Source organism: Cryptomeria japonica, chromosome 4 (genome assembly GCF_030272615.1).
Source record: "Cryptomeria japonica chromosome 4, Sugi_1.0, whole genome shotgun sequence".
In the NCBI taxonomy this organism is placed as follows: domain Eukaryota; kingdom Viridiplantae; phylum Streptophyta; class Pinopsida; order Cupressales; family Cupressaceae; genus Cryptomeria; species Cryptomeria japonica.
Window position 1 is genome coordinate 254952118 of NC_081408.1, and position 23697 is coordinate 254975814.

At 39.9% G+C, this 23697-nt stretch overlaps 1 protein-coding gene across 3 annotated transcripts in view; it reads left to right on the top strand.

The window, feature by feature from the left end:
• The window catches only part of LOC131065551 (uncharacterized), a 247724-nt gene that overhangs the window by 47296 nt on the left and 176731 nt on the right, over nucleotides 1-23697 (top strand). For all 3 annotated transcript variants that reach the window (XM_058000092.2, XM_058000090.2, XM_058000091.2), the window contains exon 3: nucleotides 5785-5857. In XM_058000092.2, the coding sequence (XP_057856075.2) occupies nucleotides 5785-5857 (73 nt within the window). The remainder of the gene's footprint in view (nucleotides 1-5784; nucleotides 5858-23697) is intronic.

Consider the following 23697-nt stretch of genomic DNA (forward strand, 5'->3'; position numbering starts at 1 on the left):
ACATCTCTAATGGTGGCACATTATCCTCTTCAATGGTGGTGCCATATGGTCTTCAATGGTGGCGCAATCTCCCCTAGGCGGTCTCAATCCCTCCTCTCTTCCAGCTCACTCAGCCTTGAATCAGTGACTTAATGATATTATATTGCTTGCTGGCATGTGTTTTTATTCAGCATTTCACCTTTCACTTTCACCACACAGCGAATGTGGAATAAAAAAAGGTTATCTCAGCAAGGTGGGGAAAAACGATATGTGCGGGGACACTTAAATTCAATTTCATTTCCCCTTGTCTTGTCCACCAAATGAAATGGTGGAGAATTGATCTCCATGGGGACACATTTGTCCTTAAAATTTCATGTGATTTTGATTTCCAACCTCTTGGTGGAAAATCGATGGTCACCAGGACACATAATTTTCAATAAAATTCAGCTATCTCCTTGTAATTATGCATCAAGTGGAAAATCGATGCCCATTAGGACTCACAATTTTAGTTCAATTCTTGCAATTCAACCCCAAGTGGAGAATCCACCTCCATCAAGACACTCAATTCATGTTGTTTTTGAATCATCTTGATCATTTTCTCTCCAAGTGGAAAATCGATGCCCATCAGCATACATTAAATTCACTTTACTTTGGTCATTTTTCCCTCAAGTGGAAAGTTTTGGGTCATCAAGACTCATTTTCCTTATACATTTTTTACATTTGTGAGCCTAGTGAAAAAACGACGTCCATCGAGACTCGTCATTTCCATTGTTTTGTCCTGAGTGGAAATTCTTCAGTCATCAAGACTTTCCACAAAAACATCTTCATTTGCTTGTAAACTAAGTCCTAGAGTGGAAATTCAACCTTCATCAGGACTTTTCTTGTCTTTAACATTAAATTGGTGCTTTGATGCTCGAAATGGAGTGGAAAATAGTCCTCCATTGGGACTTTGCCAATTTTCATCTTGATTGCTCAGTGGAGAAATGCCCCTCTTAGAACTTAGTTGATATTCATGCTTTTTAAGTCCACACTAACCCAATTTCATCAATTTATGTAGTGGAAATTCTATTTCCATCGGGACTTTATGAATTTCCCAAGTTTTCAAGGGTGGAAAATTGAATTCCATTGGGACTTTGTGCATTTTTGGGTTCGTTTCACCTCCTAGGAGTGGAAAAATGATTCCTATAGGGACTTTTTAGCATTGCCACACAAAATTCACATCAATTTGCAACATTTTTATCATTTTCGCTCACATTTTAAGGCAAAATTGAAACTCAACACTTGGCAAGATAAATTAACTGAGGTAACTTGACACTTGGATGATTTTAACATTCTTTTCAACAGTTTGATCCTATTGACATCAAACCTAAAGATTCATCATTATTTGCAACATGGGGACCTAGAGACATGACCACATCCAAGGATGAGACTCGAACATTTGAAGCTCAAAATTGTCACCTGACTACCAAAACCCTAAACTAACAAAATTGGAAATCAAGAAAGAGGGGGTCCGCATTTGCAATGTGGCGATGTGTGAAAAGGTCACAACTCTAAGTTAACTCCAAGCACTAGTTACCATCCATAGATAGATGGGCAGCTAGAGATTGTTAACAAGTAGGTAAAGGGGTACTTGTGTAACTTTGTAGCAAGACAACAAAAGGCATGGATCAGGTGGTTATATTTGGGTGAATACTGTTGTGATACAACATATCACATGTCCATCCACATGAATCCATTTAGAGCATTGTGTGGATATGATTGTGGATTTGATCATTGTTGATAATAGGGTTTTGAAGGCAAAGGTTTGGCTCTAGGAGAGCTAGGACATTCCTAAGTCATTGAAGGAACATCTCCAAGCTCAAAATCCATAGAAGATTTATGTCGATAAGCATAGGGTGGACAGATCATTTGAGATTGTTGACTTGTTTTTTTGAGGTTGGTGACTTGCTCTTTTTGTAGTTGTAGCTCTATAGGCAAACTTCTTTGAAGAAAAATGGAGCAAAAAAGCTAAAACCATAGTTTAATGCGCCATACAAAGTAGTGAGGATGATAGGCAAGGTTTCTTATGAATTGGATTTATTGGAGCATACAAAATCCACAACATTTTTCACATTTTGTGCCTCAATAATGCACTTAGACAACATATTTTGCCCTCTTGAACAACCATAGTTGGATGAGGAGGGTAAATAATCTTGGTACTCGAGGCTATTTTGGATATGTAGGAGAGAAAGTTGAGAAGCGAGAGTATCAGAGAGTATTTGATCATTGAAAGTACTTGCCTTTAGAAGATGCTACATGGTTAGGAGAAGAGATAGTACAACATCCAAATCTACAGTTGCTTGAGGGTGAGCGATTTCGGGGAGGGAGGAATGTAATGCCCCCTTTGTAGGCATAAGTGCATGGAAAGGACCCTTAGCCTATTTTAATTCTTGTAGGCTAATTGGAAAAAAACAAATTAATTTATTAATTAAATTAAGTTGTCTAAAGTTTGGGCTCTTGGCACATTCATTGAAAGAAGAAGTACATTATTTTTTTATAATGTTGGATAGTTAAACTAAAAGTGAATTTTATGGGGGCCTAAAATATAAATTTAAATTATGAAGTCACTTTTGGTGGGAAGATGAATAATATCTAATTATATTCAAAAAAGGCGTACAAGGGGAATTGAGAAGGAAAACTTATTCTTGGCATTTTCATTTCAAAACCCTAGTTGGGATAGTGAGCAACTGTTAATCCATTGGCCTAGGATGAAAACCCTATGGCGAAATTGGTTTCGATTAGGGAAATCCTCCTAGCCAATTTGTAGGTGGATTCATATAAGATTCATTGGTGCACTTGATATTGGAGATTACGAAGATTTGTTGAAAAGATTCGCAAGCAAATAAATACTCGATATTGGAATTATTGAAAGGTATTTTAATTTATCATTCCCAGCTGTGATAAAAATTGGATATTTGCAGGAAATATTTATAATATCAGATGATGATCCTTTTGAGAAATTACAAGAGCCCTAAATAGGCCAGTTTGTCTTCTATACCTAGTCATACATTCTATTTGACTAGATAAGACTGCCACATTGTTTTGGAAGGGGCATGGGAATATATAGAGAATCACAGCTACTGTGAGGAGTTTTGGTGGGCCAGCCCAGCGGCACATCCTTGGAAATTAATAAAGTTTGACATATAGAAAGGAAAGGTGAACCACATCATTGTAGGAGACTTGAGGAGGTGGGAAGTGACGTCGGAGGTATTTGCTGCTGGTGGAGTGATGAGAAGTGGATGTGGAAATCATATATGCCTCAGATGCCCCATATGATAGGGAGGAATTAGAGGAGTCACAGCAGTTTGGGAGGAATAAAGGAAGCGTACAGCCCACCTTGAACAGTTCCAGCATGGTTTTTGTCATGTAATCAGCTGTCAACTATTTTTCAGGTCAATTATATTCAAATGCTTTTGAGGATAATATGTATACAGATAAATTGTTTTCAGTTGTTAAATGTTGAATTGTGTCATGTTTCAACATTGGATGTGATTTTTATGGCAGATTAGGTATTTCATGTGAAAATACTGTGAATGCAATATCAGTTGTGTTAATTTTAGTTCAATTGCAAAGCACATAAATAGTTAGTATATCTATATGTTGGCTTTCTATCAAACGAATATCAGAACATAAAAATAAATTAGTCCAACATATTACATCTTATTAGACTTAATTAGGTCTATACCATAAATATATTGAAAGTAACTTACAGACATGTTCTTTTATGCTGTTTGAAATTTTGAATGCTTGTTTGACAATGTGAGGGTGATTTACTTGTTTAAACCATCCAAAGATGCACTGCTGACTCCCATTTTGATGGAAAGCCTCTCCAAGTCAGCCCTATGAAATTTGTTGAGAAACAAGCAAGCAAATGTGGCTGATTTCTCTCGATTCCTAACATAAATACTGGGTTAGCACCATACAAACTTTATATGCTAGGCCAGCAAGAATTTCAAGGTATCTTTTCAAAAGATCTCCTTTCACTAGGCAATTAATAGCTGTTGTGAAAATGAAGAGAAGCACTGAGATTTTGTCAAAATCTATCAAAAGGCGATATCAAATGTTGTAATTGTATATACTTTCATGGAAGTAGTTCACTCCTGAAAATTTACGTAAGGAGTAGGCCCAATAAATCTATGTACATACAATGGAAAAGGAACACTTTGTTAATCAATCCTAGTAGGGAACTACTGAAGCAATTGTGATTTGCTGCAACCCGAAAATTCTGGAGAGTGATGGCACCCAACAGTAGTCACATAATGTTAAGTTCTCTCAAGTAGAATCTCAAGTTTATTGGCTGAAAAAACCTCGTATCGACTCTTTAAACTCTGCTTTTATTGCCATCTTCTGTGCTAGCAATTTGGTCTCCCACTATGCCATAGTGTTTTGTGCAGTCCTAATTTGTTTAAGGGGATTCACACTCCGCTTTATTCTTTATTTTCTTCTCACAAATCAAGGTCTTTTCCTCTCTCAGTTACAAATGTTTGTCCCCCACAATTTTCAGTTTTTAATGACATTCCCTTTCTCATCAAACTTTTCACCAATGTAATAGTGGGAGAACAAGCTATAGGCCTTAGTTACCCTATATGCCCATCACTATCCTCCAAATCTAGTGATAAATTTCTCCAAAGGAAAGAGTCAACTCTCCCTATTGGTCTGGCCAATATTAATGATTATTTGTGGCTGCTAGCTGCCATGGGCACTAAACAATTTGAAGCCAATAACCTGGAAATTTTTCTCTATCTTGGTCTCTTATATTCAGGAGGAAAGAGATGATTAGTGCCTCACTTCTCAGTATGAATGCCTTTTTTAGTTGATGCAAAATTCTATATGCCTCCAATTTAGAATATAAACCATTGTGGAAATTCTCTGAAACAATGGTGTCAGCTGGCTGATGTAGTGCAATTCAACTGCCACAATATTGCTCTGCGCTTGAATGCTTGACCATGTGCATTTCCTCAAATGACCGATACTGTTGGCCAGGAGACATTGTACCCTTATCAGTCATTTCAAAGAGTGACTATTGGAAGATCATATTGCAATGTGAACATGGGCAAGGCACACGAGTGACTTTAGGTGCTCTCCCAACAAGTGACAATGTATTTCAAGATCATGCCCCATCTTGGGAGATATGCCGCTTTCTCCTTTGCTACAAAGTGCCGAAGAATAAGCTAACTCAGAGAACTTTTAAGTCACATCAAGATTTTATATAGTATCTGTATGTTTAGCCTTTTGGTGTTTCCTATCATTAACTGCTTATTGCCATTAGTTTAGTTTAATATCGATTATCTGATGTAATCATGCATGGTACTGCTTTTGTCTTGATCACCTCTTAAAAGTACTGTTCTTCACCTAGTGGCTTTGCCATGGCAGCCAGTCCATGGTTTTTTATAATATTATATAAATATCAACACAATTAACTTTTATTCAAAAGAATAGAATGTTTCTTTTCCTGCTTATGTTTTTATTGTTCTTGTTCTGTTTGCAATTTTATACAGAATAGATTTTGTTATTATGCTAAAATCATTTCTACATATAATTCAATAAAAAGCACAATGTTATACTCTTCAATGTGATAATGATTAATCCTAGAAAAGAACCTACATTATGCATAAAATAGAGTGCATGTTCATTCAAATTTACAAGTACCTGGATATTAGATAAATGAGCAACTCTTTTTTAATATTTATTTAGACATGCTCCAAGAGTTTTTCCCTCTTATTTAGCTTGGCTAATAGGATGAAATTGCACCATTTCACTCTGCAGGTACAAGTTGCTATATGCTATGTTTGGGAGATTCATGGAGCTCAAAAACCATTGATCTCTACCTTCATCAAAAGTAACTAGTACGCTCCTGTTTTGCATTTCTTGTATTCAACTTTTGCAATGATAAGTAAATTGCACACTTTAATGCAGTATTCACTTTCTTGTGAAATTGTTGTTTTCATTGTGTTGTGACCATTTCACACATCGCCCCATCGCAAATGGGGACCCCCTCTTTTTGCTTGTTTTTCGCTCGTTTTCACTTTCGTTTTTAGGGTTTTGTTAGTCAGTTAGTTGTCTGGATTTAGGGCCAAGCCTTAGGGTTTTAAATTTTGCCTTTTCAAGCCAAAATCCAGTTGTTTTTGAGAGCTTTTGAGCTTCTTTTCTAGAATGCAAATTTTGAATGCAATGATTTCGCCAAATTAGTCTAATTTTCAATTGGAATGATCATGCAGAGCTTAATCTAAGTGTTGACGATGAAATGTGAATTTTTGTCTGATTGAATATTTTGACCAAATTTTGACCTTTTTGAATTTTGATCCTGGGCATTGGAATTGATTTGTTTTCGCCTCGTGAAGTGTTAAAATGTGAAAAATCTTGTTATTTTGGTCTGTAGGAGCAAAATCGCTCCTGTCCCTCAGTGAAGGACGGGAGCTCAATTTCAAATATCTCATCATCCTTGCAGAGTCCAGACAAATTTTACGTTTGAAGTGATGGAGAACGGCGAGATCTTTCCATTGAATATAAATTGAAGATTTTCATGAGCACCGAAATGCCTCCAGGAGGAAAATCGCTCCTGTCCCTCAGTGAAGGACCGGAGCTACAATTCAAATTTCACCTTGTCCTTGCAAGATTTCGAGAGCTTAATGATTTGAGGACGTTCAAGGGAGGATGCTTTGCCAAATGAATATAATTTGATATGCAGAAACGAAGGAGAATGACCTATATTGACCAAATCGCTCCTGTCCCTCTCCAAGGGACCAGGGCGAAGTACCTTGTAGCTCTCGTCCCTCTCCCAGGGACCAGAGCGATTTCCTTCATTTTGCAAAATCCAGACAAGGGTCAAGGCAAGTTTACGTTCAAAAACAAAGGAGAACATGAGATGAACGCATTGAATATAAATTGAAGATTTTTGGGACGTCCATACCAGTGTTAAATGCCTAGTTCGCTCCTGTCCCTCAGGAAGGGACCAGAGCGATTTTTGATATAATTGCTTTTCTTGCAAAGTTACAAATGATGTCAAGGCATGAATGAATAGAGGGAAGAAGGACGAGTCCGTTGAATATAAACTTGGAACCTGGCAAAGTGAGATAGTGGCCACAAGGGGAGGATCGCTCCTGTCCCTCTCCAAGGGACCAGGGTGATACAATGGTTGTATTGCTTCTTGTTCATGTTTAAACCAATCCAAGTCAAGACGAAGGGTGGCGAAGACATTTTAGGGCATTTCCATCAAGCGCAAGGTTGTAAAGGTCATCACATGGAAGGAATGTGCACTCTAAGACCCAGATCGCTACTGTCCCTCTCCAAGGGACCAGAGCGATATTTCCATTAAAGCATCGATTTCAAAAGACAAGCAAGTGTTAAGCTACCAAGAGGATCGAAAGGACGTTATTACACGCATTGAAGATAATTGATTTACGTAAGGACAAGATTTCGCAAGGTCTTAGAGGGTCCACGGAAAGGTAGAAAGGTGATGCATGAAGATTTCAAACGTTAAATAATCACCAAAATGGACCTAGGGATCATATCGCTCCTGTCCCTCTCCAAGGGACCAGGGCGATTTGCTTTGGATTCCTTGTTTTGCTTCAAGATCAAGCTAAGTCAAGACGTCCTAAGATTGCATATGGTCCAAGGCATCGTTTGAAGATAATTCGCAAGGGTTTTGAACGTTTAAACATCGCCAAATAGTGTAAAACCCCCATATCGCTCCTGTCCTTTGGACAAGGACCAAGGCGATTCTATCAAAAACACTCACGTTCCTACAAAGATCGAAGCGAAGCGAGGTTAGCAAGGTAAGGGACATAGTTGGGAAGACGTTGCAAAGGAGATCGAAGTTTAAAAGTCGCCAAGATCAAGGAAAAAATATGGATCGCTCTTGTCCCTCTCCAAGGGACAAGGGCGATGATCCTTATAACATCGAAGGTACCTTGCAAAAGCGAGTGGGACGTGCGTGAAAGGACACAAGCAATGATATTATTCGCCTTACAATGGAGGTACGAAGGTCAAAGATACAAGATGAACATAAAGACATGGAGATCGCTCCTGTCCCTCTCTAAGGGACAAGGGCGATGTTAGGCAAAACAAGTGATATTCTTTGAAAATCACGTTAAGGCAAGGACGCACAGGGTTTTAAATGGCATTTGGAAGATGATACAAGGAAAGGATCGTACCAAAATGGAGAATTTCAAGCAAAAAACTTAGGATCGCTCCTGTCCCTCTCCAAGGGACCAGGGCGATAATGGTCATAAGATGCACTTGTTCGCACAAGAATGAAATTCAAATTTGAAGGACCCAACAAACATCGCAAAATCAACATGGAGATGATGGAGTTGAACGTTGAAAGCGCAAGAATCATGCCAAAAATCATGGATCGCTCCTGTCCCTCTCCAAGGGACCAGAGCGATGAGGTACGTCCCTTTATTTTCATATTTTTGGCGCCAAATTAAACAATTCAAATTTTCCTTAAATGCTAAATCGATTTAAAAATTGAAAATCCATTTTTATTTGGCATTTAATATGGCGTTATCTCTTATTAATTATTTTTTGCCTTTATTAAAAATCGAAATTCTCATTTAAAAAACGCAAGGCATTAATAATTAATTATTTAATTAATAAAAAATCGATTTCAAGCGCTCATTTAAGGAGGTCGGCCTTGTCATTTCATTGCAAATCATTTAAAAAATGGTTTTATTTTTATCAAGTCGACCTAAGGGGTGAAGGATGAACGCGCTATATAAGGGGGGTAAAAACTATCATTTCTACATCATTATTTTACCTTCCTTCATGCGAATTGAAAGAGGCGAATATAGTGCAAATATTATCCAAGGTGGCGTAGACACTTCAAAGGTGGTGCGAGTTTCATTCAACCAAGGGTGGCGCGCTAAGTTATCTAAAGGTGGTGCGATTTCAAACCAAAGGTGGCGCTAATATAGAGTGCAAATTACGTTGAAGACCAAGGGTGGTGCGAATTTGAAGACCACACCAAGGCGAGTTTGAAGATCCATTTGAAACCACGTCCAAGGCGAATTTGAAGACCACGCCTAAGGCGAATTTGCTAAAGACTTGGAGATTTATGTGTGCGAACTTGAAGATCCATTTGGGACCACGTCCAAGGCGATAATTGAGGATCACGTTCTATCCAGAGGTGGCGAAGTCAATTTTGAGGGGATCATATTGAAGATTACTTTATACCTCAAATTTTGCCTAGGCAAATTTTGTTTTTGCATTCTAGAGTTAGCTCTCTATCGAGGTATGGCGATTTATTATTATTGTTTTATTCATTCATCGTCATATTTCAAATTTTGAAATTTTGAATTTTGAATCTCTTAGCTCAATCGTTGTATTTTAGGAAATGATAACTCTAGAGACTTATCATGGGGTTTCCTAAAATTTATCTCTCTTATTTACGTTATTTATTGCAAAATCTATTTCTTATAATGAAATGTTGTGTAGGTATGGCGACCCCAAAGGCGGGAGCATCCACCAGTCGCTCGGCTCTCATGAAAGAAGATCAGAAGACCGAAGAAGTGGAGACCAAGATCGTGTCCAAGTGGAGCAACATTGGAGATACAAACATGGGGAACTTTAGCACGAAGAAGTTCCGGGAGGTCCCTTACATCGGCAAGCCATCACCTGTCGCCCGGAGAATAATAGAGAGTGGCATCATTAAGGCGGCCGGTTTTCCTCCAGCCATTCAGTGCCACGAGTTGATGATCGAGTGTGCCCGTCATTACAATCCGCAGTCCAGGACAATTGTGTCCAACGAAGGAAACACTTTGGCGTACCTTTCAGAGGAAGCCATAAGTGAAGCCTTCCATCTTCCAGAGCACAGGGACATGATATACAAGAGCATTGAAGGAGCCAGATCAGTGTATGATGATGATCCAGATGCTTGCCTAAGCATAATCAACAAGAACTGGCTACTCAAGAGTCGTCCCCGTTTGAGCAAAGTACCGAACACACCACACAGGATTGATTTCCAAGAGGAGTACAGAGATTTGATTACCATGCTCAACAGAGTTACAGGAGCACCTCATGCCTTCTATTTTGAGAAATGGATGTTTTACTTCATCCAGGTGATTGTTCAAGGAAAGGGTACAATACATTGGGCTAGGATAATTAGCCATTGCTTAGACGTACAGTTGAGAAGACTCAGGGCTACTAAGTCCTTCCACATGAGTTCATACGTCATCTATGCCTTAATCAGGAGCGTTGAGTACGCAGGACTACCTCACAGAGGAGTGATTGGAAGAGGACCCGGCGAGGTCAGAGTTTGTGAATCCTATACCTACTTGCATCATCCACCAGGGAAGAACTACAAGTTAATCAATGATACTTTCACGATGAACATCACAAGGACGTTGCAAGGAGGGATTCACAACAGATTATCTCAGGATGCCCAAGAGTTAATCAAGAGGTACGGTGCTTGGTTCATTCAGTTTCCCAAGTTCACTTACATTAGAGTGTATGGATGTCCTTTACCTCCATACATGTTGCCGAGATACCCGACAGATAGAATTGTGTTACTTGAAGTAACAAGGCAGTTGGCAGCATATGTGAAGGCATTCAGACACAGACATCAGAATGGAGTTCAGGTACCTATTATTTTGGGTAATTCAGTTGAGGTATGTCCTAATGTCTTAGCCATGGATGACGCAGAGAAGGAGTTAGCTTTGTATCCTTTTTCATCTTTTGCTTGGAGGAATAGTTTTGATCCACATGGACATTTAGAGGAGACGGTCGGTAGAAGATTTAGACATGAGTACCAAATTGAAGATTTTATGATGAATCTCCTAGATGATCTCGAAGTGAAACGAAAGATACATTCTAGATTGCCTTTGGATTTCATCAGGAAATGTAAGATTTACAGAGTAGCCGACCAAGCTCAGGACAACGGCAGGCACATCCAATCTTCATATGATAGAGAAAGCAAAACAATAAGTTTGAATTGGAATGAGCCCGAGGCCGTGGATTTAGATGATTTGATGGCACCAGTCTTGTCTTGTACTCGCAGATGGGTAGACGTTCAGCATCAGAAGTTGAGAGAACAGGGCATAGCTATGTCTTTTACTTTGGAAGAAAAACCAGCTGAAGGTGGAGCTAGTGTTAGTGAAGGCAATCCTAATCCTAGGAATTCAGGTGAAGGTAACCTTCGATGTGCCAGTGAGGGCAATCTCCATTCGAGAGGTTCGAAGAGAAAGGAAAGATCAGAAAAGAAAGAGCCTTCCAAGAAAAAGCAAGGTGCCAACAAAGATCAAACACCAGGTACTTCTTCCAGGCCAGAGGATAGAACAGTTCGAGTGGAAGAGTCCATGGAATCGATGGTACAAAATGACAGACAGCAGGAAGAACAGGCACAACATGTTTCATCCGATGGATCTCTCCAAGACTATGATTTAGATAATGATAATGAAGTAACATCTCCTCCCAGACAAGAAGAAATAGTACATAAAGAAATTCAAGTTCAAGAGACAAGATCAAATATCCCAGATTGGTTGAAGGAAAGATTGACTAAGGTGATCGTAATTGAGGACGAGGACAGTGCAATTGATTTAGAGAGCCTCGTAGGACGTTCACATATGACAACAGAGAAGAAGAAGGCTACAAAGATGTCCAAGATGATTCGAGATGAGACTGGATCTAGAAAACTGCAGATAGCTACACCGGCAGCAGACAAATATGAGGGTGAGATCCTAGCAGAGGACTATCATATACAGACTATTGAGTTAGGACCTTCCACAGCAGAGCAGACTTTAGATGATACCACCGACACATTTGAGGCATTGAAGGACAAGCTTAGAGAAGAAGTGGAAAAGAATAGAAAGCTTGAGAGAGAGGTCGGTGCATGGAGGACATATTTCAGTCACATCAATGAACCTTTGGGACGTCAGGATCCAGTCAGATCACCATTACAGGCATTGCCCCTTCAATCAATCAATGAAGCAGAAAGATTCAGGAACCTGGTCCAGCGTACATGTGGTTGGATGGATAGATCTCACACGGTGGCCATAGAGTTTGTTACAAGGATGTCAAAGATCACCCACCAGGCTATCCAAGTTCTTGAGATTATTCACAGATTGATGGCAACAGTAGCTGCGTTTGCCCATACCAAGGACGTTGTCATCCCTGTCTTGAAAGTTATAAGACACACATCCAGAAGAATTTTAGCACAAGAGAGGATCTTAGAAGGTGATTCTCACAGTTTGTTTCAGTGGTCAACCTTACTCCATATAAAGAGTGTTCTCTTCGAGGACATCAGTGTTAGATGTGGTCAAGTTGAGGAGGTGATCAATCCGATCCAGGACAGAGTATTTGAGGTACTTCGTACCATTCTTGGCAGAAGGATCGAGGTCGAGACAGATGTGGATTTACAAGAATTTGAGGATAGAATCAAGATCATCTTTCGCAAGGACGCAGATGTTACAGATGAGCAGTATGATCAGATGTATGCCACCATGCTCCTGATTGATAGAACAAAGGAACTTGAACCTACTTGGGACACAGCTCTTCTAGATGCATTTGATCAGGTCATCCACTTAGAAGAGAGTATCAAGAATCTTCCCGAGATTCCAAGCACAGAAATCGAAGGAATCGTGACAAAATTCATTGCATATGCTAAGAAAGAGAATTGGAAAGGGAATAAGATTCTAGATGAAAGGTTGTTACAGATGACATGACATCTTATTTCTCATTGGTTGATACCTCCTAGATTTTTGTGCCAAATTTAATATTTGGCTATGTATTTAATGTTGTTCAGTAAAAAGGAGGTCATTTGTAACAAACCCTAATTAGGGTTTAGGTGTCATGATCTTGTCCATTGATTTACTTTCAATCTGGACCTTTCATTGTAACTGGGGATGCTATTTATACCCCCATTTTCCATTTCATTTGATATAGAAAAATAGTGAAGAAGTGTGAGAGATAATAGTTGATGTAATAGAGAGATTAGAGTTAGAAGCAATTTTATTTTGTAGCAAGATTGAGTCTTGAAGAGAGAAATTCAAGCAATTGTTGTATATGATGACTTGGAAATCAATAAAATATTGAAGTTATGGTGTTTTGTTGCAAATTTCTTAAGTTATCTTCATGGTTGTTGGATGTACTCGAATCACGCTCAATCAAAGTAGTTTGTTAAGTTGAAAGGCTAAGTGTGAGATTTGATATTTGGTAGGATTCGCAATCCAAACCACTAGCTTCTTGCTGATTGTAGGAACGCCTTGTGTGGTCGACTGGAAAACATTTTGAGTCCTTAACCTTCAAGCATTTTCGTATCTAGGATATGTACTTTCATAGTAGTGTCCTTGGTCTTTGATGCATTGAATACCATTATTACCTTAGAAGATCGCACTAATTTCAATTGAGTTGTTATCTTATGGCAAAATTGAAGTTGGTTGAATCTTGCCAAATCTCATTCATGCTAAGTCGTTCATAGGGTTAGGCTAGATTAGACTTCCTTAAACCCTGTCCTTTTTCCATTTTTTGAAAATTCCTTTTAGATTAGTAAAATCTTCGAGCTTTTGAATCCGTAAGACGTCTTGAAGGAAACAGCAAATCACATCATACCACTAAAAAGCTTGTCCACACGTGGAGACCCCACTGAAAGAACCTTGGAGTCCATCTAACTGATCCTTTTTGCAGATCTTCAGCAGTTAGAGACTATTTTCTCAAGAGAGGATAAGATGCCTGTCGGTATTTTATTCTGTGTATGATTGTGTACAAAATACACGTCAACACATTGGTATTATCAGCATTTCTTTATCCCTTAGAAATAGGATAAATGACTTATTTTTTCCACTTGTTGGGTTTATAGGAACCTATGGCATGGGACTTTTCACTCAACCATTTTTAGAAAAATAATAACAAAAAAGTATTTGTAAAATTTGTTCCTTTTTCTCTTTAAGCAAGCTAAAGAAAGGAAAGTTAGTTTGGGATCAAAGGCAAGCGTTAGGGTTGAAATTATGATCAAGGAAAGCTCTTTTCTTTGCTATTTCCCTTTGTTCTCTTTAAGCTCAAGATTTTTTAACTGTTCACAAATTCATCATGTTCATTATTACACTCTTGATTTGTTAGCAAAATACTTATCTCAGGTTTAATCTTAATAGCTGGCTCTTCACAAAGCTGTACTATTTTATCTTATCTGTCTAGATGTATTTTTGAGTTTTCACCTATTGGTGTAGTTTTTTGTGCAGATTAAAATAAGGAATGACTTCTAGTTAAGTTAATATGCAAGTCACACGACTTAAAGTAAGGAAGGACTTGTCAAACATAACTTCAAGATTCTTATATATAATTCATATGTATAAATATCCATGTTTATGCATACTTGCTTTACAAATTTTCTTCCATGACACTCCATTACTCCAATAGTTTCTTCTGCACATCGTTTTTTTGTGACATTGTCTTACTATAAGGATGATAGCCCCTCTTATCTTACAAAAGAAACCAGGATTTTAGTGCATAAGAAAGATCATTTCAGAATGCGGTGAGGGAGATTGCCAATTATCACATTGTGTGATGCATTTATGCCAATGAGATTCCTTTCAACCTTTTTTGATCACCATACTAGTGGGAAATGGTGAGGCAATTAAGGAGGCGCCCACAAGGTATACAAGTCTTGATTATGAAAAGGAACATACTAGCTTATTGGCCAAGGAAGTTTTTTGGCTTTATAGTGCAAAGTTTTATCTTTAGAAAGATATGATCATGACAAGGAAAAATTCGGGTCCAGGCCAGATTTCTGACCTTAACAAGATGGAAAATCAGGGAAGATTTTAAGAATGACTTAAAAATCCTTGGATAAAATGGGTTTTGTTTAAAAAGACCAGCTTGAAGTTGATTTTCCACTTTTATTCTTAAGTTGAAACCATTGTTCCATGGGTTTTGGGGATGTTTCCTCTGGGGGATGGGTGGCGAGTTTTGGGGACGGGTACTTGGGGCCTAAGTTTTGGAACTCTGCAGGGACGGTGTCCGGGGGGGGGGGCAGCGGGGGAGTGGTGCTGACATAATACATGTAGTATTTGAAAAATTAGTTAAAAAAAAGTAAAGATGTATAACATAATAAGTAGAGTCCAGTATTCAAATGACAAATGTCAAAATATCAAATATAGACATTGGAACAAGAATTTTTAAAATTTTTCATTTCATAATCATCTTAATCATGATCCAATGTTCATCAAAATTTCAATCAACTGATCAAGTTATCAAGATTCAACAATGTTCAAAGTTCAAACTTCAAAAACAGAAAACTAAATAGCACTAGAAGTAGAGTCTAATGGCTCTAATCAACCCCAAGCTCCTCGCCAAACTCCTCAATGTTCTCATCACTCGAACTAGTGGACCCCACATTCTCAAGCTCATCTATGCCAATACCAACCAACCTTGTCTCTGTAGCATCATCATCAATCTGTGTTGACTCTTCTGGCTCTACATCCCATCTGGCTGCTGGACTCTCTCACTGCTCGTAGATGTGTTGTGGTCAATGAGATGCAACACACTATGTACTGCCACAAGCTTCTTAGCCCTCCTTGAAGTAAGCTTGGTCCTCTTAACGGAGTGGATGAAGTTGTAAGTAGACCGATTTCTTCAGCAGCAAAAGAACTAGAAACCCGGGACAGCAAACAAATGGCTAGAGTAGTTATCAAATATTTATGCACATGCATAGTCCACCACAACTTGGGATCCTCTTGCGACATAATCTTGAGATCTATCTTCGATGCCTCTGAATATCCCCATAGAGTGGCAGATTTTGTCCACTAAGTACGAATCTGGCAAGCCTCTGTAGGAACATACATTTTGTCAATTGCATTAATGAATCTGTCTTTCACCTTAGGATCCTCTATAGGTGTAATTCCGTCTGGCCTTTTCACATGCCACTTCGGGTTCAATGCATAGGTAGTCATGTGTAAGGGATTGTTGAGCTTCTCCCATCTATTGTCCTCGTTTTTGAATTTTCAAAAAATTGACAATCCCTATGAATTTTTACTCTAAATGTGTTGCTTTTCTCTCTAAGGCACATTTTACGAGGTGCAAAACTCATATTTGTTATTGCCAAATCATCAGGGGGTGCGTTTACCATTGTTGTCCAAGTTTTGGTTTGTTTTTGCCTTCATTTTCCTAGCTTTCTGTGCAATTTCGGGTTTTAGGTCAGTCACTGCAAGTAGGAACTTTTTGACTTCGGTACAAGTGGTAGGAACTTTTGGATGAATTTAAAAGTAAATGGACCAACTTGTAATCGGGCCTCTAAGACCTGATTACAAGTTTGTTTATTGTTTTAATTGTCAAGTTACTTGTCAAGTCGGGTTTTTGAGGCATCAGTACAAGTTTTATTGTTAATTGCAATCGGGTCTTTAAGACCCGACTGCAACTAAAGTTCATTTGGTTGTGCAGTTTTCTCAAGTCAAGTCGGGTTTAATTTACAACATTGCAAGTGTGAGGGTATACATTTTCATTGCAAGTTAATTTATTTCTCGTCAAGTCTCTAGAACCCTATTGCAAGTCCCTTTTCACCTTCTTTCATGCAAGTTATCTTCACTTGCAATCAGGTCTCTAGAACCCAATTGCAAGTGGTTTTCAATATTCAAACATTAGTTGTATACAAGCTCCCAAATCCCGATTTTCAAAAAAGTGTTTCACGTTATGCCTTTCGTAAAACCCGATTTGGCTTAAGTGCATGTTCTATGCAACATGTAACACAAAACCCGATTTTTGTCTCTTGCTGTTGTCATGTGTTGTGCCTGCTACAAAACCCGATTGCACTCTTGTCATGTGTGTTGATTCTAGGTGATCAGATTAGCAGTATAGAATAGAAAATCAGAATGCAAAGTAAATCATACACATAACACACATGTACTCTGGGAAAACCTCCCTCTTGGAGGAAAAACCCAGCAACCAAAGATCTCAGATCTGATTAGATTAGATATAGCAGCAGATTACAATTTAACCCTTCTAGGGTACACAACAACTATAGCAAAACTTATCTGAATCTAGAAGACAGAGTGTATGTGCAGGTCACTGTCAATCTGAGACAGAATTCAGCAGCCTTGACCTACTTCACAAGCCCTTGAACAAGTTCAGCAGTCCAGGATGGTATTCGCTCAACCTTGAGGATGATCGCCCAGCTTGAGAACTCCAATTCGCTGCCTTAGATGGATTTGCAAGTGCAAATATAATTCGCTTGTATATGCAACAGTTCACTGACCTTGTTTGTACTTCTCTGATCATAGAAGTAGTTCGTTGATAGGATAGATTCGCTGAGTGAGATGATATGTTTGAACTATGAATGCTGACTGTTATATATAGGCGACTTAGCCTTTTGATTCTCCAAGTCGGCTAGCATAAGGAACACATTTAATTACAAACAAATGCATTAAGGTGGCGCATATTAGGTCCACACGTTACACAAGACCCCAACACGTTACATCAAGATATTGATTATGGGACATGACTAAGGCCACAGGCCCATTAGTCATCCAAATGTGCTAGGTGTTCTAGGTCGGCCCTAGAAGGACTCCGACCTAGCTACATATATCAACAATGTGTAGTTAACACTCAATAACTTGAAATTGACTTAAAATGGCCTAAAATCGGGTTATGTGAACCTGGTTACATCATATCATGACATTTTTTCCAAGTTGCCTTCCAAACACATGTTGTTGTCACATGTAATCAGTCTTCCAAAACTTGAAATTGGTCCAAAATGCACTCAAAAACACTTGAAAATGAGTCTCTAGGATCCAATTACAAGTGCAAACTTTAATTTTCCCATAACACATATGAAGTTGCATGTTCGTTCTCCACAATTGCAAGTCAATGCTCTTGTTTTTCCATACATGTAATGCAGTCCTCAAAACCCGAAACTCACTTGTGAGCCCATTTTTTCATCAATTTATCCCTTCCCTTGTCAAGTCTTGTTTGCACACACGATCTATCAAACCAACAAATCAAGGCATGGGCATTGTTTTATAACAATTTCATCTTGAATAAGGTGTTATGGGTCCTTCAACAGTGAACAAAGGAAGAATAGATACAACAGTAATTCATGGGGCAGCCCAAGGGTCAATAATCCTCATGAAGTCATCCAGTGACAAAGTAAATCAAGAATGGAGAAAGAACACAACGAAGAGAAGAATTTCCCGCCTGAAGAAATGGTACTACCCCAAGCATCTGATAAGGTTGAAGTTCGCTAGCCAAGGACATAGACTATCAAGGATGCAAGTTCTTGTTCCGGTTCAAGATGCCATTCCCAAACTTGAGTACATCAATCACAAAGTGTCTTATAATAGCATGAAGATTGAACAGAGGATGATGTAGATAGAGTCGTGTCTCTGGACACTTAGTTTCAATTATACATTTGTAATTTCATTTTGACAAATTACATGTAATGTCAGAAATTGTAATTGCACGAGATCATATCACTTGCAAAGTTGTAACTTGTAATTACATGTAATCACATTGCAAGTCGAAATGCAATAGGACTTGCAATGTTGAATAAGTCATAGTTAGTTAGTTGTGGAATAAGTCTCAGTTGGTACTTCTCCCACATTTTGCTCTTAGCTTCTCTCCTATATATAGATGAGGGTGCTCTTTGTAGTGATCATCGTTTGGCAATTCAACAAAATTTTGCCAGTTTGTATGTGCACTTGCAAAGTTGTAACTTATAATTACATGTAATCACATTGCAAGTCGAAATGCAATAGGACTTGCAATGTTGAATAACTCATAGTTAGTTAGTTGTGGAATAATTCTCAGTTGGTCAGACTTCTCCCACATTTGCTCTTAGCTTCTCTCCTATATATAGACGAGGGTGCTCTTTGTAGTGATCATCTTTTGGCAATTCAACAAAATTTTGCTAGTTTGTACGTGCACTCTAAGACTTTGATCTTAGATGTAAGTCAAATTGCTTTCAATAAAAGAGGCAAGTTGTGTTGAGAGTTGAGATTGTTGTGTGACGACATTTTCTGGAATTGATTGTGATTTTTGTTCTATTGTTCAAGAGGGATTTAAATTCAATCCTGCAGACTTTGAGTTGCTAATTGTATTGGTTTTCAGACTTGGTCTTGCAGATTTTGAGCTGCTTATAACGTTTGAAACTAGTGTAGAAAGCTCAAGTAAGGAGATAACTTGTAGACTTTGTGTTGCTTTTATTTTTTAAGACTTGTGCATGTTTGGTGAATGTCATGTCCCCTCCTTGATCGTTATACATATATCCTAAATGAAACAATTATTATTATTAATTAATATAATAATTAACAACGAACAATTATTTGAATTTTATTTATTTACTTATTATTTAATTAATATATATATATATATATATTAATAATATTCTTGAAATGTCCAAATAAAAATAAATTAATATTATATTAGACATAATAAACTATAAACATTTGTTAAGAAATTATAAACAATGGAGGGGTGATAGAGAAAAATAAACACAAATGAATATGTGGAGCATTAAGATAATGTCTTAACAAGTAATTACAAAACCAATAAACAGTAATCTCAAATGATCTACATAGGCATCAAACCCGCTTTGCTAGAGTTTTGACCTTCCAAGACTTAATACCGGTGACATGATTCGTAGTGAAGTTAATATTGTTCAATATTGAGTTTAATATTATATGGTCAACTTGTCATATTGATGGCCGACACATTTGATTTGATAGCCGAATTCATCATATAATATGGTCAACCTATTGAAGAGCAATGATTTAATTAAGAGTATGAAGCAAAAATAATCGTTAATACTATTGGTCTTTCCATCTTTATCGCTGAGAAGAGGAGGGAACAAGAGCAGGAATTTACATTGCTAGACGAAGATCTCCAAATTCTACCAAGTGTCATTACTTATCAAGAATATCGATAAAGAGTCATTAATAATAAATTAGTCTATTAATTGTCCACGACAATTAATTGCTGGTTAAATGGCTGGCCCATTAATTGCTTCCGCCTGCCACCATGGTTATCTCCAGGTTCGTTTAGGCAACGATGCCAAAATGTTTAGTCCTTAATGTACAGTTGTTGAATGAATAGATAGCATAGTGTTTTCCACACGTACCAAATATTCATGTAACAGAACAGTCATACATCACAGCATAAATAACAATGATACCAGTGAGACCAGAAGAGTTATATCTTTATTCCAGTGTCCAAAATGTCCATACATAATCTCCCCTGCGGAGGTTCCAACCAAACAATATAAAGACCCGACGGTTGGTCAAGTTGCCAACCGTCACCAACCCCCAACTACCCGGGAACCTCTCGGCGACAAACATAAACATAAACACAACATGATACACTTATAAATATTATTCTTACTACATACGTTATCTACCCCTAACATTAGCCCCCCCAAAAATGTAGTCGTCTTCCAAACGACTCAGACAAGAAAAATTGAATTATATAAAACATAGCTAGGACCGAGAAGACGGAGGAGGCGTCCCTGTAGTGGCCGCAGGAGGAGGTTCCTGTTTGGCGTGAAGTTTCAGGTTCTTTTCTGCCAGCAGCTGCCGTTCTCGTGCTTTCTTTACCATGTGAGCAACTTCCAGTAGCTTTTTATCTTTTTGTTCTAGTTGTAAGGTGAGCTCTGCCACTTGGGCTGCTAGTGCCTGTGCCTCCTCCTGTATGTTGGAACGGGCCTCATAGGTGGTCATCTTCATTTCCATCTCCTTCCTCAGGTTCCTTTCCACTGCAGCTAACTGTGCCTGCTTCTCGCCTTCCTTCTCTAGTGTTGTTATGTACATCTGCTGAGCCTCTTGCTCCACCTGGTGTTGCCGCATCTGTAAGTACACCTCCTAGAAGGCCTTCTCCATGCTGCAAAAGGTGGTGCCCAAGGTGCCCGTGCCTCCCACCAGGTGCCTGTGGGTCCAATTCTGAATCATCTCAGGCGTACTATGGTCCGGCCACCCTTGCTGCTCAAAGTGGCGCGTGAACTCATCCGTACACCCCACAGTCATGAAGTGACACAACTGTGTAGCGTCGGTTGAATTGTCGGCCTCCATTTGTCCAGTAAGCTGAGCCATGCTGCGTGCAACATCGGAGTGCCCCTGTAGCTCCCCTAGAAATCGTCCGAGTGAGCTTGCTGGATCACTCGGATCTGGTGGTGTAATGTGGAGCCCAGCGAGTGCTCCCTCCGGTCCATTGCTCTGCTTGTCACTCCCTAGGTTCTGATGCTCTCGATTAGCGGATTTCTCTCAGTCCAGGTCTGGGATAGTAATATCTCTATCTGGAGTTGTCATGTGCGCCCCAATGGCCATGTTATGCGGTGCAGGGGAGGGGGGAAGGTGCGGGGCAAGTGCGAACTGCCCTAGCCATCCATCCAGCGAGGCGTCTATAGCTTCGTCTGTGAGAGTGTCCAATGCTGCTGCTGCCTCCAAGTCACCCTTAGTCCCCTGTATATTCCCTGTCTCCTTCCCTGCTGGTGCCGTACTAGTACCTGCTGGGGTCCTACCAGTATCTGCTGGAACCGTACCAGTATTTGATGCACCCGTACCGGTTCCTGCTGGTACCGTACCGATGTTTGCTGTACCCAAGTCTACCGTACCAGTGTCTGCCGTACCAATTACTGTCGTAGCCTTTGTAGGTTTTGCCGTAAGTACGACCAAGCTGATCTGTGGTAGTGATACCCGTTGTTGTGCCGGTGGTTCCCCTTCGCTGATTTTTTGGAATAGCACCCCCACTGGTCGTACATCTCCCACGAGGCTGGCTACTGCAAGCGCTTCCTGTGGTACCAAGTGTGCCGAGGATAGTTTCGAAGGTGTGAACTTTACCCTCGTACTTTTCCATTGGGCCCGTAGCCCTCCTTGTTGTTCCTCCTCTTCCTCCTCTTCCTGCTATTGTGACTCTATTTCCTCTTCCTCCTCTACAGCTGTGTGTCCTGCCGGATGGAATCCCTCGTCACCACTTTCCTTCTCTTCAGTCTCTTCCACCTCCTCCTCCGAATCTTCTGCGCTACTAACATCTTCGATCAGTTTCCTCCTCTTTCTGGTCGGCTGTGCGGTGTCGCCTAGGATGTCCAGATGGATATGGTAGTACATAGTGGGTTTATTCGGTTCCACCCGTCCGCGTGGTTCAAATGTTCCCCATATTTCTGGTGGTACCTGTAGGCGTACGACATCCAGGAACAAGCTGATAGCATGATGGCACATGTAGAACGTCTTGTGTTCTAGTCTCAGGAAATCATGGATTCGTTCTGGCAGGAGTTGCCCCCAATTGTACACCTTTCCGCATTTAATCCCATTCATTAATCCTATCATCCATATAGCTATGTCGGATGCCCAGTTGACTCTGGTAAGGTAGCTTTTGACCAGGTCCATTAACATCCTCCATTCTCCTGGTGCGATAAACGCACGCCTCATTCCTCTGCTGTCGACCCAGGCACTTTTCCATTGCTCTTTCGTGAGATCGTCTCTGCACACCAAATCCATCAACCATTTCTTTTTTTCCTTGGTGAGTTTTTTCATTGGTTTGGCCGCAGATGCCCCTTTCTCGAGTATACCAAATACCCGCTTGAAATCCTCTGGTTTAAATGAAACTCGCACTGTGCACCCTTGGAACTGAATGATTGAAGATCGTTCTTGTGGATTGTATTCCAATACCATGGTTCGCAGGACTTGCTCGAACTCCTTAATGCTGAATGTGGGCATTTGGATGGCGTGGTCGACCTGTGCCCTCCTGAGAGAATCCTTCGTCACATGGTTTGGAGGGGTTTCTTCCCACCAGGTACGATATTCGCTGCGCAAATGCTACATTCGCCGCTGTGATTCCCTCAGAATCCTTCGGTGCCTTTGGTCTGTTCCTGGTTTTGTTGCTGCTGGCGGGCTCTATGGCAGTCATGGCTGTACTGCAACTGCCTTTTTCTATTCTTCTTCCCTTGCTCCGTCCTTGGTCGTTATTATAATTGTCGGAAAGAGTGTCTCTCTAGTTTGTACGACCCATTGTACCACCCACAGTTTCCTTGCAGTATAGCTTCCCTAATGTGTTTTGCCAGATGACCCCCTTGCTTCTTATATCTGCTTGCTGCCTGCTTGAATGGATTGTTGCATACTGGTTTTCGTACGGTACCGTACAGTACTTGTTTTCCTGCTTCTTTCTCCTTAGCTGATCGTACGATATGTGCTGGGCTCCGTACGGAATATGGTGCCGAGGTAGCCTGCCATACAGAGTACTCTGCTGATCTTGGTACCTACTGTACGGACAAAGTACTGCCACCGTACGTCGTACACCTCTCTTCCGATTGCTCTCCTTATACCATACGTCGTACGGTCTCTTCCACAAGCAACTTCTTCTTACTGCCTCCGTACGTGTAGACCATATGTTGTACAGTGGAAACCTGTCTCCGCTCCTCGTGCGTCGTACGTTGTACGGGTTAGGCCATCTTTCGTCCTGCTCTGGCACGTCCATATGCGTAGGTCATATGCCGTACGTCGTACGATGAAGACTTCTGGCACCCTTGCTTCCCTGCCCATGCAATCCATACGAACTTGTCACTTCTTCCCTGCTTGCTCTTGCGTCCGTACAGTTAGTTCGTACGGTGTACTGGTCGTTGTCCCTTCCTCTTCTTCGCCGAACAGTTGCTTGCCTCTATCTTCTTAATTTTGCTTGGCTGCCGGGTTCACTTTGCTGCCTTCTCTGCTCTGTGCATAATCCGATCTCGTGGAGGCTTTTATAATCACTTCTCTTTGTCAGGGTTAGGGTTAA